This window comes from Rhopalosiphum padi, chromosome 1 (genome assembly GCF_020882245.1).
Source record: "Rhopalosiphum padi isolate XX-2018 chromosome 1, ASM2088224v1, whole genome shotgun sequence".
Taxonomy (NCBI): Eukaryota; Metazoa; Arthropoda; class Insecta; order Hemiptera; family Aphididae; genus Rhopalosiphum; species Rhopalosiphum padi.
The window spans coordinates 68,067,871-68,088,378 of record NC_083597.1 but is presented as its reverse complement, the minus strand read 5'-3'; the positions used below and the strand labels follow the sequence as shown (position 1 = coordinate 68,088,378).

The 20,508-nt window shown below is 28.7% G+C and overlaps 1 protein-coding gene across 1 annotated transcript in view; it reads left to right on the top strand.

Moving 5' to 3' along the window:
* LOC132931840 (rabankyrin-5) overlaps window positions 1–2,070 on the top strand; it is a 39,177-nt gene extending 37,107 nt beyond the window's left edge. Inside the window, exons 16-22 of the mRNA XM_060997879.1 lie at window positions 41–241; window positions 301–495; window positions 582–702; window positions 825–1,049; window positions 1,127–1,265; window positions 1,333–1,434; window positions 1,519–2,070. Coding sequence (XP_060853862.1) covers window positions 41–241; window positions 301–495; window positions 582–702; window positions 825–1,049; window positions 1,127–1,265; window positions 1,333–1,434; window positions 1,519–1,642 — 1,107 coding nt within the window. The 3' untranslated portion in view covers window positions 1,643–2,070. The remainder of the gene's footprint in view (window positions 1–40; window positions 242–300; window positions 496–581; window positions 703–824; window positions 1,050–1,126; window positions 1,266–1,332; window positions 1,435–1,518) is intronic.
* Window positions 2,071–20,508: the final 18,438 nt, after the last annotated feature.

Sequence of the window (20,508 nt, the reverse complement as noted above, 5' to 3'; positions counted from 1 at the left end):
ATTAATTTATGTATGTCATTACATGTACATTGATTTATAGGATGCTGAACACAAAACTCCACTTCATGTGGCAATTAAAAACCAGCATGCAGGCATTATAACATTACTACTCTGTCATCCGTCCATCGATCTTACTAAGAGAGATCGCACTGGTCTGACTCCATTTGCAGCCGCTTTGACATGTCGTAATGACAAAGCTGCTCGATCAATATTGGATAAGTTACCAGCAGCTGCAGAACAAGTAAACTTTATAAACAATAAAATCTGTAACAAATGTTTTAATTATGATTGTATTTTAAGTTTGATAATAAAGGGTGCAACTTTTTGCACATGGCTATCCAAAAAGGTGACATTGAAAGTGTCTTGTTCTTGTTGTCTGTCAGTGTCGACGTCAACTCAAGAGTTCAAAACGAATTACAGACTACCCCGCTTCATTTAGCAGTCGCTACGGGCAATGAAATGTTAGTGCGCAGTATCATTTTAGCCGGTGCCAGGGTAAATATTCATTATTCATCCTATTCATTACTTATACCTAAAACTATTGATTATATTTATTTACTATAACTATTTGCGTACATTAGGTAAATGATCAGGATACAATGAAGAGAACAGCATTGCATGTAGTTAGTGAAGCTGGACATGCTTCAATTGTGGTCGCGCTGTTGAATAATAATGCAAATTTTGATGCAGTTGATTGTGAAGGTCAGTTAACACGCATTACTTACAATAAGTATCAAGTGTTTTGTTAAAATGTTTATACATTTTACGTTTAAATTTGAATGTTGTTAATATTATATATTTATTGAGATTGTTTATTGCCATAGGTCAAAATGCATTGCATATTGCTTGCCGGGAGGGTCATTTACAAGTGGTGCAAACTTTACTGGGCGAATCTGAAATCAATGCTGAAGCTTTGACATTGAAGGGTCGGAATCCACTTCATGAACTCGCCAAGTACAGCAAAGAGAGTTCAGCAGCCATATGTGAAGTATTTCTAGAGTACATGCCAAAATATCCTCTTGAGGTACAAGATGCTGAGGGAAACACAGGTATAAAAATATTATTTGATAAAGAAAATTAAAATAATGTTTAAATATTAATGCTTTAAAAAATTTAAATTTTGCAGCATTACTATTGGCATATATAAAAGGTAATGGAAATTTATGTAGAACTTTAGTAAAAGCTGGTGCTTGTGTTGGAGCGATGAATAACGACGGTATCACAATATTTAACTGTCAAATGGCAACTTCTCAATTGTTGTTTAGGTATAAAATTATTTTTTTTTTTTTGTTATTAAGACGATCATTGTTATTCACTTTTTGTTTTTGTTAGATTGCTTGATAGTTTGACAAAAGAGCCGCCATGGGTGGATGGATGTGAAGTGTGTCAAGAATGTGGATTGAAATTCGGTTTTACAATGCGTAAGCATCATTGGTAAGTAACTAAAGAAATAATGAAGTACATTTCATTTATTTTCTTTCATAAACTGATAAATTTTTTTTTATTATTATTGCCTAGCCGTCACTGTGGTAGATTGTTATGTAGCAAATGCTCCAGTCAAGAAGTTCCTATCATAAAGTATGGGCTAGTAAAAGCAGTTAGAGTGTGTGTGTCTTGTTTCCAAGTGTTACAAGGCGGTTAAAGAATACTGAGTGAAATCTATACGCATTGTGACCACACCAATTTGATCATTTTGGTGTATTATTACAATATTCCAAATGTGACCTAAAGTTCAATTCAATATTTTACTTTTCAGTTTTATACTCTAAATAATTATCCAATAAGGCTTTAAAATATTTAATTAATTTCAGGTACTCGTTTATTATTGTATTCATTATTTAATTTCATTTAAATCCATTTAATAATTTTAGATACCTTTATTACAATATTGTTTATTATTATCTTTTTTTTTTTAACCTTTCTATTATATTTTATGATAAATTATTGTTATTATTAATCATTTATTTTTACACATACGTTTAATTTGATTATTTTTGTACAATCATATATTATCTCTACTATAGTATTGTTTACCTATATTAAATAATATGAACTGATTATTACCATAAATATTATGGTTTTACAATTTTGCAAATCAAAACATTCACCGATATCCTTTCACAATATCAAATTAATCTTTAAAAATGTTTTATCATCCCATTCGAAAAAGTAAATTAGTATTTTCCTAGTCAAAGTTTTTTTTTAAATATTTATTTAATTTTTTGTCTTCCAATAGAATAATCAATGCATTAGTCAATTTTATCATTAAATTAACATAAAGCTTTGATAAATAATAGGAATTCAACAGTTCAATAAGCTGCAGAACAAGATTAACAATGCTGTCAGACCTGCAGAGAGTACAGATTGCATGAGGTAAATAGTATATTTGATGAATGTAATAAAACAGCGAAATAGTTCCGACGAAAACAAAAACAAATTTTTACTGACAGAACACTGGACTCGCATATCACATAATATTATGTACAATGTTAAAAAAATCAATTACAGTCAGTGAGCAAATTATATTTAGGTACCTATAATCGAAATGCAAGAATAATATTATACCCATCTGGTGTGCTAAGAAGTACCTAAAAAAAAAAAAATAAAAAAAATCAGTTTCGCTATGGGTACTGTTCTGTTGGGTGGTATGAGAAGTTTTTTCATTTGAAAAAGAAAATTGACCGTGATAAACTGTCTACGACTTACGACTGTTCGCATTGCAAAAAAAATATATGAGGATTCCATACACAACACAGTCGTATCTTATGTGCATGATTACACACATGATGTCATATTAATTGTCAATACAACATACTAGGAAACCGTCGTCGTCTTCCGCGTGTGTAGATTTCTAGATTTCATATACATATATCCGTGTCCGTGTGTGCGCGTTAACAAAATCTTCGGTTCCGGGCGGCGGGATACATTTACGACTATACGATCCGCCGCTACAGCTGCAGTTAATCGCTTAATAATATTATATACATATTATGCGTCTTTATTATTACGTAGGACGCAACCGTGCCGTATATATACACTCAAGATTCTTTGTACGCAATCAAGTCCGCCGACTGCCGGAGCCAAAGCTTTTCCAACTATATACAATACACACACACACTACTGCTGCTGCTGCTGCACGGACGTGAGACGCGTGTGTTTGTGTGCGTGTAAAACAATATATCCCCTTTCGGAGAACTTCCGCACCCCGGGCCGGAACGCTCGCGTCTTAATTATATTATTATATTATCTTTTCGGTCGTCCCGAACAATTTTCGACTGGGCCCGCGCATTCCACCGCTCAGACGCGAATAACATAAAAAATCGGGCATATAATACGCACACACATCTATATATTGTACACCATATACATATACGCGCGTGTGCACTCGGCAGCGAATAATAAATGCGTATTACGCATATATACGTGCAGTAAGTACGACCGCAGTGGATTATTTTCTTCTCCGGAAAACTCGTCCACCCACTGAAGAATTCGCGACCTCTACCCCCCACCCCCCTCCTGCCCGTCCTTCACCACCACTTAACGATTCTAACCCCGACAGAGCTCCCGACGCTAAACGTATTATTATATTATTATTATACATATATACGCAAGAACCCGGACCATTGCATTATAATATAATATCATATGACGTGTAATATATATCGGACGGCCGAGCTTCTGCAATAGGGCCGGTTTAGTCACATGTGTAATGGTAGGTATCTTTCTTTTTTTTTGTATCCCCATAAAATGATTGTTTAAAATATTATTTAAAAAAGCTTTTATCATATTCATATATTTCACAATATATAATAAAAAATTATATACGGTTTCGTAAATCGTATTCCCTCTACAAATTCACCAAGTGTGCCCATCGCCAACATTTTTTCTTTAATAATGTTTCAGCGCCAAATCGGATATATTATGGGAGTCATAAGTAAATTTTATAATCATGAAAAACAAAAAAATTAGAATGAACGGAGATACAATTTTATTTATTTATTTATTTTTTTTTTGATGTTACTAAAAAGCGAACAACCGTAGATACTTGATATTCTCACCAAATGTTTAAATCATCGTTTTTTATTTACTATAACATTTTCAAAATATTTCTGTCATTTTTCAGCTATTTATAATTACGAGAAATTATCAATTTAAGAATTTTTCAAGAAATGTCAATTAAAAATTATTCATTGGGTAAAAACACTTGAATATTCAAAACAAGGTCCCACATGATGAGTGGTTCAATTTTCTTTTACAGACATTTTAAGTTCTAATTTGGACGAAATTACTAATTTTTAAAGATAAATAACAATGTTAATTATTCTGTTATAATTTAAAAATATTATTCGTAAAAGCTTAAAACTTTTATGTACCTACATTATATTATTATGAATTTTACTATACGTAATGGCAGTTTCGATTTCTTTTATATATTATCTATTTATACTATGAACCTATTTTTACTGTTATACGGTATTTATAGAAAGATGTTATTACATTTTAAGTTATATAGGTAAGTTGATATACGTAATATGGTATAAATATAATATATTATAATTATAAATAAATATTAATAATATAATAAATGTAATATTTTTGGAAAATACTGTCTCCACTCGGCGCTCAGAATCGTTTTTCGTATACAATTTTTGTAAATTTCGTATATCATTGAATTCAAATTGAACATATATACCCACAATGCTGACCCAATCGACATCTAATGTACAGCAGAGAAGTACTCACTTGGCCTTTGCTTACTTCTTTTATATTGTATGTCAATGTATAGTCGTTAATCGTTATTAAGGACAATAAATTATCCTTGTGGTTTGTATAATACAGCGGTAGCCAACCAGTCGATCGCGACATCCTTTCGCATTTTCTTAAATTTTTAAACAATTAAAATATTTTTTTTTTTTTTGTAAATTTGTACCTATATAGTATATACATATTTGTATATATCCTACGAATATAAAAATTATATTTAGAAAAAAGCAATAAATATAACTATTAAAAACGAGATTATACACAACCTATATTGACAACCTTTTTTTTTTTTTTGGTCGATCGCGACAACCTAAAAAATCTTGGAGGTCGATCACAAGTCAATTAAAGTTGGCCACCCCTGGTATAATATATAAAGCTTAATAACTCAGAAAATACTAATACTAATTTCGATTTAAATGTGTTAAACTTCTCATAAAAAAAAATTATCATTTAATTAAAATTTTACAGAAAAAAGAATGGTTCTTGTTATTATTTAAAAAAAGAAGTTTGCAAGAAGTTTTTAATTTATAATATTAATAATCAAAGTAGGCAACTGAAAATATGGTCTTAAAGACGTTATTAAACTTAAATATTCTAAAATCAGAATTTCATCATTATTTATGGAAAAAGCAGATGTTTCATCATGTTTATATAATAATTGTTTTCTATTTAATAAAATGATTTTAGAAAACCATTAATTTATAAGTAGGTGTCATATCGTTGGTGTATCTGAATTTTAAATTTGCGGTTTCCAAATTCCTAATTCTAAATTGATAAAGCTTTCCAAATTCCAAATACCTATTGGAGTTAATTTATATTAATATTTTAAAAATTAAATAATAAATATTAAAAGTATTAAAATATTTATAGATTGTGTAATAATAAATAATATACAATTTTTATAGTCAAGACTAGTTTATATCTACTTATAATAATAGTTCTACGTCCAGGATCGGATTAATGTAAGTGAAAAGGTGAATTTTGCTGTAGGGTGACATTCATTTATTAGTATACATAAAATATAATACATCGTTTCAATAACTCTTTATTGATAAGGAGTAGCGGAGTACCAAATGTCAAATATATATTGTTCTAGGGCGGCTCTGATACTTAATTCGGTTTTGTCTGCGCACTGCGTCTATCCAGTATTGGTGAGTGATGGGTATGTACAAGCCACAAGGACAACGAGACACCATTTTATAGGTATTTGTAAACATTTAATAAAATTTAGACAAGTTAATGCATACAAAATAATAATAATATTAAATTAATATTATGATGATTATGTTGCAAATATTTTTCTATTTTCAGATTTTTGAGGTACTTACCTACAAACAATGATGGTTCTTCAGCTAGTTACTAGAATCTATAGTTACTAGTTAGTAGGAATTGTGTTCCAAAAAAATTGTACGTGATTTTCGCTCAATCATTAAATTGCTCTATTTATACTTTTATCTCGCTAATGTCAGGTTATAATGTATGTAGAATACATTTTGAGAATGTAATATTTTTTTCTCTCTTCACAGATGCTCGATTGATAACTGATGACTACAGATAACTAATATTCACCCAACACTATAACAGAATTTCTTTCGCTGCTATTTATATTACTGAACGTAATAGATTTATTAAAACTTAATTTATTATTTATACTTTAAAATTACCGTTTCGCGAAATCGACAAATTGAAACCTTCAAAACGAGAAACTTGACATTTCTGTAAAATAATTACCTTCGAATAATATTTCTATAGGTACGTCATCATATACACACTGTATAGTGTAGGTATATAGGTAGGTACATACCGCGATAATAACGACAGCTATTTACTCTCGCAGCAGCCGAACCACTCTGTCGCAGATATAATAATAAATAATAATGCAAATTCAAAGAATTAAAAATAATAATATACGACTTACGAAACATGCAGTCCCTTGGATATTAATTTGAATTCCGGGTAAATCCACTCACCGTACCTTTTACAGTTTTATATCAATGTGCGCGCGTGTACGCGTGCATTGGTAATATATTTATACGTGTTGCAGTATATAATACTACAAATTAAAAAAAAATAAATAAAAAATTTTTGCCGCTCTGTGGCTATTCGAAGAAATAATATATCGAACGCCCTCGTACATTATATAATTTAATATACCTATATATAATATATTATAATACATAATACTCGCGTTTATAAATAACGACCCACTCTCTATAAGTACGCCACGCCGTGGTGATTGGTTTCCTCGAATTTTTCATCAGGGTTTTTTTTTTTACTTAAAGGAATCCTTTTCAAAAGCGCATATTGTTAAGTGATTCGTGGGCGTAAATTTATGTGTGTGTGTGTGTGTGTGTGTGTGTGTGCGCGCGCGCATGTATAATAATGCGACGAATAATATAATTAATATATAATACACGTAAAAGCAGGCACAGACATTATTAATAATATTATTACATTATAGGACGTTTAGATGTATGGAGTAAAGTATTTGTTGTTATATAAAGATCTACAAGTATAGGGTAAAATGTTTGTAATTAAACATTTAGAAACGTCATTATATTATATAGGTCATCTATTTATCATCTAGTATCTGAAAAATTGGAGCTCATTAGTCATTAAGTAGGACGTAGGTGGTAGGTCTATATGTAGTAACTCTAATTAATTTAGACGAAATAGAGCTGAAATGTTCTAAACTTTTTAAATGTTTCATACTATCATGAATATTGAAGCTTAATATAATGTCGTTAAAATAAAACATTTGCATTTAGTACATCCAGGAAAAATATAACTTTATATGACTTTTTTTCTTGTATCATTAATACAAGAACACTGTATCTAATTGGAAATAAACAAGTGATTATTCTGGTATGATTGAACCTACATGATGGATATATCCATGTTGTTCTCAATAGCGTCCCTAAACCCTTTTATGGGGGGAGAGACTTCTAAATTATGAGGACGGCCCTAATTGTCCTCTTAGTTTCAAAATCGAACTATAGTAGTCCTTCTTAGAACCTCTTTGAGCTTGACGAGGAAAACCAATAGCGCGTAGAATTATGTATAATATATATTAAACGTCCGCGGTTGACGCGGTTGCTACTGCAAAGACTGTATACGACAATGCAAGAAGAACAGATCTCCGCAACAATTTTAGTTTAGTTAAAAACATCAGTTTTTATAGACACGGAATTCAACGCCCAACTGTAATGTTTTCACGGCTGCCGAAGTAAGTATATAAGTTTTTTTAGTAAGTAATATAGATTTAAATGATATTACATATGAATGCAAGTAGGTACAATACTGAATTTTGAAGGAACGACCCATAACTAATAACAAATTAATAAGTATTCATATACCATATTATACTATGGTAGTATGGTCTATGATGACATGGGTCACCAAATGGTCACCAAATTTTTCAACTTATGTCTTATAAAATTATAAAGACATAAAGTTATAACTATAAAATTAATGTTAATATCTAAGACAATATATAGTTTATAATATAAATTATAGGTACCTGTATGTTTATAAATTATATCATAATTTCAATTGTAGAGATACTTATAAGAATTTTATTGTAAAACCTGTTTTTGTGGATGTATTTAAAAAATCTGTATATCAAATGTGATGAGCATAGATCACTTTTTAAGTTAATAGGTTATTGAATTATGATGAAAATTGTAATAAATAAATTCATTAACGATCATTAATATTATTTTTATTTTAAAAACATATTTTATTATAATTTTTGAGACGTAAGTTGCTGAAAGTGAATTGCAATTGAACTTGCATCCTCGTATTCGTTATCGCTAAGATATAGACATACTTTGCCACTTTGGTAGGTACTATTTCCAAAAACAATAGATTACGTAAAACCGCGTATAATAATAACAATCATTCATACCGGCGATATGTGATATTACGATTGCGTAAGAAAATAAGTGTACCTATACTGTCAACACATGCATTAATTAGAATTTAGCATTTACTGTAAATAAAATATTTTTGTAATTTATCTGTCAAGACGTTAAATGTACGTGCTTATGTTTATTTTATTAATTTATATATATATGCACGATAATAAATAATATTTATAGGTAATATAATTGAAATATTTATAACGCATAGAATTAAAACTAATTTAAATAAAACCAATGATAAAAAGTTAATTAAAAATAAAGAAATAAAAATGAAATAAAAGTAGATACTCAATATAAATACACAAACAAGTACAAGTTTTTATAAATTAAAACTTTTAAAACCTTGGTATTGATAACCAGTCCCTTATGAAAATTGTTTAATAAATTATTGCTTATTTCAAATTGGTCGTATATTATTTTAGTTTTATTGAATTTGGATGGTGAATTTTTGAATATCTTTAACTGAAATAGCATTAGTTATAGTTTTTTTCATGGTGGATATTTTAATATTAATTTAAATTTAAATTTATATAGACAAAATATATTAATGGATAAGCGTTATAAAATTGAGCGTTCTGTGGAAACTTGCTCTCTGGACTATTGGTTGTTATGGCGATGAAGTTAATAAAAATTATTAAAAATATAAAAACATATTATGCAATACTCCAATTACCAGCTTATTTATTGTTATTAATTATAATATATAACTTAACTTTTTTTTAACCATTATATATCTTTGAAGGTAGTAAAAAATAGGTATTTAAAAATAGTGTGTATAACTTTTATTTGTCGAATTTAAATTGAATCGCTAGCTTTTCTTTACAAATTATTTTTTGAACTTAATGTTCAAATGTCGCACTGACTAGGGAGTTTTTGATACCCGTTAAAATGATGGCGTTGCAACTTTTGTTAGAGCCTTAAGTATTTTAACTACAATCGGTCGATGTTTATGAATACAATAACCATAATTAATATTCTTTCTCGAGTTTAGACATTACAATTTAATTATTGCCACTAATACCGAGCCATATTATAGAAATATTTTAAACCATTTGATTCACTAATAAAAATCAGTTATTTAACATCAGACGGTTGTATCTTATATACTAATAAAATATCACAATGCCGAAGCGCGGCACGTCGGGAAATCCTGTATAGAAATCGACAGGTTTCTCTTGTATCGAAAAGTATTGAACTGGAAATAATAGTCACAAAAACGTTAATCAAACTTTATTAAAGCATAGAAATGATGTTCGTTACAAAATTAGTTATTTTAATAAAAGAAATTGTCATGCTTTTAAGCAACGCTGCCTATACTGTGTTCGGGTATAATCGTAATCAGTTACGCAATCGTAATAGTGAAAAAGGCCATTTTACCTACGAACCTACGTAATCATAATATATCCATTAATTTTCAACCTTTTAAGTTCTTTTTTTTTTTTTGTAAGGCCACATAATAGAGTTGGTATCTACACGTTACGTTACGTTAAACTAACGAACGTGCCTAGTGATGAGGAAGTGGGAGTATAACAACGGATAGCAGTGATAGAAATAAAATTATAATTTACAAATTGTGTGATTTTTTTTATTTTGATGATTTTTTTTGGACTACATATCAAACCGCAGGCAGTTTTTACACAAGCATTATTTTTCAATATCTAAAACATATCACACGTTGTTTACAAATAGGTAGTTAATAGCTTATATATACATATATTAAAAATGTATCAAACTTTTAAGGACATGCAATATGTCAAAACATTTTTACCATAATAAATAATAATAAAAAAATTCGTTTTCAATTTATGAGAAATAAAAGTTTATTTTTTGTGTGTACAATATATTATAATTTATGATATTAGATCAGCGATTTTAATATATATGAGTATATTTTTATTATAAAATCAACAATCAATAATAATCAACATAATTCTCTTGATACAACCAATGAACCAACGATGTTTATAGTAAATACTTTTGCCGCTTTGCCTATTAAGTATTAATTTAATTTTAGTTTTATGTTTTTAGTACTTAGTTTTTACTCTTAATAATCGTAGTAAAATCGTGATATTCTTAATTCATACTTCATTAATTTACCGTGATTAATATTCACCATTTTTTATTTTTGTTATTAACTTATGGCACTAGCTCTAGGGAATCACGTGTGAATAATATTATCATATAAATGCCAAATTTAAAACCTCATAATAGAAAATATGATAATAATGTTCATGTGACAGAAATGTAATGAAACTTTTATCAACCAAGATTTATATTAAATTAATCGATTATAGCCTGCATTGGCAGAATTTCTCAGACCCATCTACAGTTAGGACTATTATTTATTTTCAATCTAAGTGAAATTCAACATTTAATTTATACTACTCGATAATGCTTTTTGAGTTTTGACCAGATTATTTAGGTAATATATTTTTCGGAAGTTATGCTTACATATACATACGTGCAGTTAAAAATTTAGTTAAATTCTCAACTTAGAGGATGTCAATTTCGTCCGGCACAATCTTGTAGAGATATTTTCTAAATTATAGTCTGTTAAAGATGATGAAATAAATAATTTTTCGGTCTCCTTTTTTTAAGCTCAAAGTCAATTTTTTATTATTTTGAGCACTGTCGCGTGTCTAAAATTACTAAATACACTCATTACGCCTTATATACGCGTGCATGACTTTCATAATATCATAATAATGATAATTTAATATTTTATTTTATTTGACTAATTAATGTTAGGTAGCAATTACAAAATCAGGTAATATATACAAGTTATAGAACATAATTTTAATAAGAGTGCACAGTACTCTGGTATATAGAAAGATATAATAGTAAATAATATTTAAAAAGAAAAAAATTATAATAAAACAATATTCTTACGAATAGGTATTATTATGACAAATATATAGGTACGGAGATAAGCTAAACGTAGAATGTGGAAAATTGAACTGAAGTACCTAATAACAAAAGATATTTGGTAATTATAATATATGAAAATTATAAAATTATAAAGTTAGGTAACAGAGTGAACGAAGGCAGAAGATGGATGTATAAAGTCTAGTATTGCGTTTTATAAAGTTCCGCACTATTACAATGCTTTACCAATAGTTGTGTTGATATGGTAATCAAAAAAAAGAGTTGGAGTAAGGTATAGAATCCTAGATCTTTAACACCAACGAGTACACGCTTAGGTGAAGGACCATTAAACGAGTACAGGTGCTGAATAATTGGAACTCGCTCCCTACTTAAGCTTATAATGTGGCATTTATCAAGGTTGAGGGACGAGGGTTAGACCAACACGTCGAGTCCACTCACAGAAAGAGTCGAGATCAGATAGTAATTGGAGCCAGTCAGAAAGCGAAGAGATACGAAAATAAATTTTAATGTCATCAGCAAACAGAAGGGCTTTAGAATGCGAAGGATAATCATTAATAGTGTTTGTGAAGAGAATTGATATAATATGATATACGCATGCACGCGACATCGACAAGTTCGTGGACTTTGTGGGCGCGCATTAGGTTTCCCTTCGGATTTTTCATTTATATACGAGCAGATTTACAAGACGATTTTCGCAGCAGTAGCGTATAAAAAAAGGGTCGTCCGGAATTTTAAAATGCGTCCTACGTAGATACCTATCACCCCGGTGTTTCGATATACGCGTGTACGTGGGTCGCAGGTTATTTATTTATTTTTTTTAATTTCGAATCAATCGTCGACAGATTTCCTCGTCGATAATATTATACCTACGCAAACATCACTTTAAAATGTAAATAATGTTTTAAAACACTTTTTACGTCTTAAACGTAATCGAAGTACGTAAGGTCAACTTTTCTAATCAAAACTTAAAAACTCTAATAAATAATAATAAATTTACTAATATATATATATATATATATATATACATGATACATAATTATACTGCTGTCAGTCATCCGGGCAGGCGCGATTCCTTTTTTATTTTTCGATCACAAACATTAAACTACTCGACAAGTGGTGCACTATATCACTATATTATACAGTATGCTACACTCTTATTCAGTGTCTGTGCCTGTTTTAGAATTGTAACTATATTGTAAGTCACTATACTTCAAGTAATAACAGTATCTAAAATAGTAATGATATATTATAGAAAAAATATTCTGTCGTTTGTTTTTTAGACGAAAATAATAAATAATAATTAATCGTATTGATAATTAATTACTATTATATTTGTTACAATGATAGCAATGATTCGTCGTTATCCCGTCCGCAGAAGCTATTCGGTTTTAATTACATGCACCTTTAAATAGATTGTACTGCTACTGCATAAATATTTATTAAATAATTTGCAATTTAATAATACGAACATTTGCATTCCACGCGGACATTTCACTTCGCGCATAATTTTCTTATATATGTGTATATAATATGTATTAATATTCATAATCATTATTAATTATTGTGTTTATGTATATTTTGTATTTATTTTGTCACGAAAAATCCACGAAAACGAAACGTGCGTATCAGTTATTGTTATAAAATGTTCAGAGATCAAAGACACTTTATTTTACTTGTATGGGCATTATCAATTATACAAAATGTTATATACAAATTTACCATAATAATCATAAATTATTATCTACAGGTTGCAGAGTGGGCCACTAGGTTTTCCCTTTTTATGTGTTATAGCTATATATGGAACAAGAAAACATGGCGGCCCACTATGTGTAATGTATATAAGCATATAGTGTATAATATAGTGTAGGAATATCTATATTTTACATTCCACAAGTACCATACACTTGTATTGTAATTGTACACAGGTAGTGACGTATAGTGTATTAGTATATAGCCATAGACTCAAGAGTATTATTGAGAAACTTAGTACTGCAATGGAAAATAATTATGTTAAATATATTTATATTATATAATTTGAATAATTATTATAGTTAAATTTAAATAGGTGTGTTGCACTGTTTTGAGTTTGACGTCCCATTAATTATTTAACGATATCTATATATATTGCCCTCCAGAGCTTGCGCTAACGTGCAGTTGTGCATAAAATGTGAAGTTCATAAAAATTAATATGTTTTGAATTTTTAATAATTAGTCCTATATGTCTATGTGCATATAACATAGATATAATTTGACATTATTTTGTTTTCTGAATTTATTAGAAATTATGATTGAAACATTGATAATTTATCTATGAATATCAAGAGATTAAATCTATGTTCTTTAAGATAAACCGTGGTCATGACCATTTCGTTATGCCGCCAAATATTGTGATTGTGCTCAAATTAATAACCATCAACAAATTGAAAATAGTGTTATTGATGAATAGGTTGTCATAAAAAAGAAAAAACATTTTAAAACTAGATTAATATTAATTGTTATTAAAACCCGTCAATAGACGCGTTAGTATTAGTAACATGATTAGGTGCTCACTTCTCCTATTTTTACTATTAAAAGTGGTTATTTGAAGTGTAAGCGAACATTTCAGTATGAATAATTAATTAGGATCACTATGATTATTTATTATTAAAAAATTCCAATATATAGGCACAGATCAGTTACAGTTATTTATTCTGAATCTGATTTTGTTTCTGAACCCGATTGACGGGATTTACATTATAGCACATATAGCGTGGCACTCACTTTTGTCGGGAATGGCCATTTTAAATTTTTAATCCATCGTTATTTCAACACAAGACTTTGGATTGGGTTATATTGTTTATAGAAAAATTCCGAGGTATGATAACATAAGGTTTAAATAGATATCAACAATATTAAAATTAAATTCAAGTCAGTAGTGGCTAAAATATAAATCGAGTGAGCGCCGCGCTCTTACAAAATATAATTTAAGGAATTTTGTTATTTAAACTGACAATATTTATACATTATGATGTATAATATATTACATAATATTTATGATAATATGTGTTATGTAGTATACGCGAGAGAAGCGAGCATCAAATTTTTTCACTTCTGAAAAACAAGCAGGGTGTTCAGCTTTAATATTTCTTTAGCGCAAGCTCTGTTTATTATTATGTATTTTACAATTATTATAAATTATAATATATTATTGTATCATCAAAAATGAACGTACCTATTCTATTTAGACACTATATGTCTTATATAAATATACCGTACCTATATAATAGTCCCGTCACTAAGGTAGATAAATCATTGTGTTGTTTCAGATTTCAGACGTAATTTGCAAATCATTTGACCAAACGTTCGATTTCGATATGTATTCGTCTCATAGGCGGGTCCAGACCTTTGAAGCAGAGCGAGCAACCTGGTGCGTACTCGGGGGGCTAAGTGGCTTTAGCCCCCCCCCCCCTTTTGAACAATTTTCCTTAGTTCATGGTGCCATCTGAAATCGCAGGGTGAATGCACCGCACCCCCCTTGGACAAGCTTATATGATTCGTCCACTTTATTGTCTATATTATGAATTATGATTATGACAATTCAAATCTTTTCTGTTTCTAAACATTGTTATACATGCATGGCACTGACCACATTGATTATAATTTACAGAAATTGTCTAGTAATGAATTTCCGATTCTTTGAAGTCTCAAGTCTCAACGTAAACATAATCTTATTAAGGTAACAATTCATGTAATTAGTAATTATTCCTAAATTTATAAAATTAAATTATTATAAGTACCCCTTATGATTTTTAAAGTTATCACTTTTTAGATGATATACATAATACGTACTACAAGGCTAACGTTTTACGCTCTTAGAATTATTTTAATTTTAAATACCTAATTACTTTCATTACACATAAATAATACACATTATACACAATATACACATTATCTATAATATGTACACGTATATTTACTATTTTACTCTTAGCGTAAAATGATTTTTTTTATTGATTTTTTGTTGATTTCAAAATAAAAGTATAGTTTCTTTAAATGTAGTACATTTAATTAGAGTAACAGACACATTCGTTCATCGATCATCGATCATCTAATATAATATTTAGATCAGAACAGTATATTGTGATGGAGTCGTTCGTATTATTATAATGGGAAAGGACTTTTCTCGTAGAGGTTCGTGCCCCAAAAAACATTCATCACTTCAGATAAATTCTCACTTCGAAATTTTGGCGATTAGCAATGAAATACGTAGATCATGGATGCACCGGTTATAAATAGGCGCACTTATGCGTTCAGAATTTTATATCTATATTTTTTCTTTACACAAATTGCATATTAAACTGCAGTCGCCGATGAGTAACTGCGATTTCCGATAAAATTATAATATTTTATTATTAGGTATATTGTATATAGACATATATTACATAAAAGGAAGTTGAATGAAATATCTATATCCACGTGTTCACGTGTCTTTACGCCAGATGCATAGCAGGTTGCGTTTATTTTATTAAACGAAATGACTATTCGTTTAAAATATGTAACTATAGATAATTTCTTGCTCACTAGTCTTTTGGTATGTTTATAGCAATTAAACACGATGTACATAATAATTGATTAGTAATCAGACATTTAAATGCTTTTATATTATTAATTAATTATTATATAATGTCAAATGGGACAAAAAAAACCGAACAAAGCCAAGTATAATTTGACTGGAGCCAATTTACAACAAAATATGTACAACATGTGTTATTTGCACTAATATTTTTAAAATGCGTTTGTAATTTACACAAAAATAAATGTATGTAATTTTCACCATAAAAGGCAGTGAAAAAAACTATATACTTGATAATCGAATGCATAGAATACATTTTGGAACTACATATATGGAATGGTGCAAATTAAAAACTCCCCATACCTATTAAGTATGCGCAGGTATATACTCGTAGAATATATGTAGTATATACTGTAATGACTTAAGATATTGTGCAGGGTGACTTGGAATATAGATGGGTATGTGAACCGAAGTTCGACGACAAAATATACTTGCTGTGCCGTGCGGTATATGGTATATATACGACATGTATATGTATATACTATATTGTATACATGGCGTGTGTGACAGAGTGACAAATGGACGTTGCCAAGCTCTCCGTGCAGGAAGCAATAAAGCACACGAGTAATTGGATTTCCCAATTTGTCTTTCTACTTTCTAGAAAACGACGACGGTGTGCAATGTGTATATATATATATATATATACATACCTATACAGTATACAGCCATATACATTTATATATATATATACGCACTATAGTTATAGCTCACATGTATCTATAATGTACCATAAACAATATAATATAGAGAAGTGCGTGTGTAGCAAAGGTATTCTATACCTACAGCGCGTCTGCTGTCCACAACGCGTCGGATGATGAGTAAAAACGATAAATGGTCACACAAATTTATATGTTGTTTTTGGAGAAAACGTTTTAGAAAAGAAGCCACGACCCCCGAACGAAGCCCTATATTTAGATCCAAGGAACCTATCTGGAAGGCTTGACAGTTTAATTATTTTGGGAAATTCCCAAATCCTCCGCGTGGTACACCTCATGACCAGGTGAGTAAACACTAATATTCTAAAAAAATTAAACGTAATTGAAGATATGTTTTTTACAATATTTGAAGTAATTATAAACTATATTTTTGCTATTTTTGTCGGTGTTAACATTTTAACAAGGATTCGACTGAATGTCTGAATGAATGCATATAATAGTGCTAAATAACACACGAGTATTACAGATTATTGTTTTCAATTTTTATCTTTCATACATATATAGCTTCTATAGTTTGATCTATGATATTCCCTAATATCGACTGTTCTGTCAATTATAAACTCTTAATGTAAATGGTGCAGTTAAACTATTGTAAAATAATTTTCAAAGTCCAATTTAAAATTTTGATCCGATTGTAATTTAACTTATTGATCTTAGTATCGGTTAATAATAATAATAGTGAATTTGTATTCATTCTATTACTAATGTTTATGCAATATGATTACTTATTACTCGACCAAAAATTATTAAAACTCAGTAAATGTGTTTAAAACATATTGTATTTCTTAGTTTCATTTGGCCAATTAATTTTGTTTCGTTTCTAATTTAAAAACCATGAACGCTAATTAAACACCAGGGTTAAATTTGACTTGGATTTTGATGAAAAAAAAAATATTAAAAATATTACGTGTTAACGATTTATATGGTTTGGTGTATACCTAATTATCATTTATTACCCCTAGTACGGTAATAATAGGTAATTTAGTTAATTGAACAGTAACAGAAGTTTATATCTCGTTTACGAGTTTTTATCTGAAACTTTTTTTTTATAACTTTATAATTTTTTACACCTCGTCGCATTTATTTTTATTATATTTGGGTAAGGGTGAGTACAGGACAATAGCGACGCATACACGAAATAATTAGAAATTAAATTAACATAAAAATAAATGAAATATAATACTCATCGTTGACCCAGAAAAAAAGCGTTACGAAATAATAATCGTTAAATGAACAATAGAGATTTAAATTAAATTAAAACTACCCTGAAATATATGTTAATCTTATAAAATATTCCGATAATAAAATACATGCAATACACAAATGTACTAAATCTATGTATATACGTATTGGTTACATGTAATAACAATTTTATCAGAGATAATTATTTGATGTGTTGAAATATAATAAATAATAATATAATGATATTGGTACAGTATAGGTACGTTAAGCGTATACGAAGCAGAAGATTGTGATTTTTTTTTTAAATTGTTTAACAGCTATAGTCTTAAAGTCAATTATATTTTACAGATTTACAGTTTGTACACAGATTTAATCATTAATCATAATATTATATTGATATGCTGCACATTATATATCCATTTATTGAAAGTCTATAAATCAATACACCTTATTATTTACTTCAAACGAGCAATATCTGCGATATTAATATAAAATATTAAATGTAATAATTACTTTGTGGCAAAAAATCGTGTGTAAAAAAATATTATTATTTCTCAGAAAAATAAGCTAACTAATAATTTTAAAAATTTTAACACGAAAGTCAGAAAAAATATAAAATCACGTTACTCCTTTAAACTCGTTATTTTTTTATAAAAATAATATAATAAATGCACAAAACATCGTTATGTTATTTGATAAATTCTTAGATTTTAATCGCAAGTAATTTTCTACGAAATATATTTAAAAATAAAAAATATGAATTAAAAATAAAATATTTACTTACAGTTACCCACTGGCTAGTATGTTTTAATATAGGTACTTACCTATAGGCTATTTTTACTTCAACGATGTTTTAATACAATATAATAAAATATAAATATAAAAAATAACAATAAAATACATAGTATTCATATTTTTCGTTTGTCTACAATTATTATGTGTCACTTCTTTGATGACTTAATGTTTAATGTATATTACAACCTTGGAGACTTATGATTGTCATTTACTCATTGCCTATAAAATATTTGGATTTCCGTTAGTATTACAGACGAGTTATAACATTTTTAATTCCTCATAAAATGGTAACATTTGTGGAAATGTGTTGAAAGAATTTAAGAATTACAAATTAAATAATAATCTAAATAATTTGGTTTTAGATGCACAATTAAAAGACATCTGAAATTGTTATTTGAAATCATACGTTTAAAGTTTGTATATTATTAAATAGGTATTTTTCTCTTTAGTACAAATGAAAGCTCTGAATAAAAACACCAAACATCGGGTTTTGGGTCTAATTATTTACATTGATCTGAAATACTATTTAATACAACACTATCAATAGGTACTCTGTTTTAGTTTTTTTTTTTAAACATTTTCACTAAATATTATAGGTTTATACTGTATATACCTAAACACCATAAATACTTTATCACTGTAACACTTTGCAATGCATAAATTATTGATATTAATTTCTAATCACTGCAGTGGTGTATACATAACGACCATAATTAAAATCGATATTCTCAAAACTCATCATACGATTATAAATTATAATATTATTATAATCGTTACGTGGTTTTTATCTCGTAATAATAAATAATAATATATATATATATATATTTATACGCAATGTGCATGGAGAATTTCTAAATGACCATAACAATAATCCCAAGTACTGAAATACGTGTGGCGTTAATGTCGTGTCGACGAAGTTAAGGAAAGAAAATGAATTGATGACTGAGCTGTAATAGACGAAATTTAAACGAGTGTGGGTCTACACTCTATAGTACATATATTAAAGACGGATTATGCAAAACTGCATTCTTGCATGCGAGAATACAGACACTACTTCATTTCCTCTACTTATTGAACTCGATGGAAAACTCATTGACGGTGGAAATTCAAATTAGATTCCGCGTTATTCTTTAAAAGTCAATTGTAAATAATCCGTCGTAATTGAAAATTTATCTTTTGTTATACCCATCAAAGATTATAATTTTATACGTTTCTACGTACGGATTTTAATTTGAATATTTTTGATTTATAAACTCGACGAATATAGTCTCATTTTTCTATATTAATAAACACAGTCAAGTCTATTGCACTCGCGCGTAGTTCAAAATTTGATACAGTAGGTACACGAGGATGTATACCTCGAAGCCGAATTTTTAAATTTTGCGATTTAAAGAGAGGCGATGAATACATGGATTTGTTGATTCATAGAAAATTTATTTTTTTGTTTTTTTTTTATAAGGTTGCTTGTTGTTTACAGAAAATAAAATGGTTATTATAATTTAATATATTTTTAGATCTGTATTTTATATTTGGTAAAACCGCCCAAAATTAATGTACCTAATAAAAATACGATTTTGTTTTTAGTTTACATTTAGCAGAGTTTATGTTGAGTAAATCCAGCGACAATTTG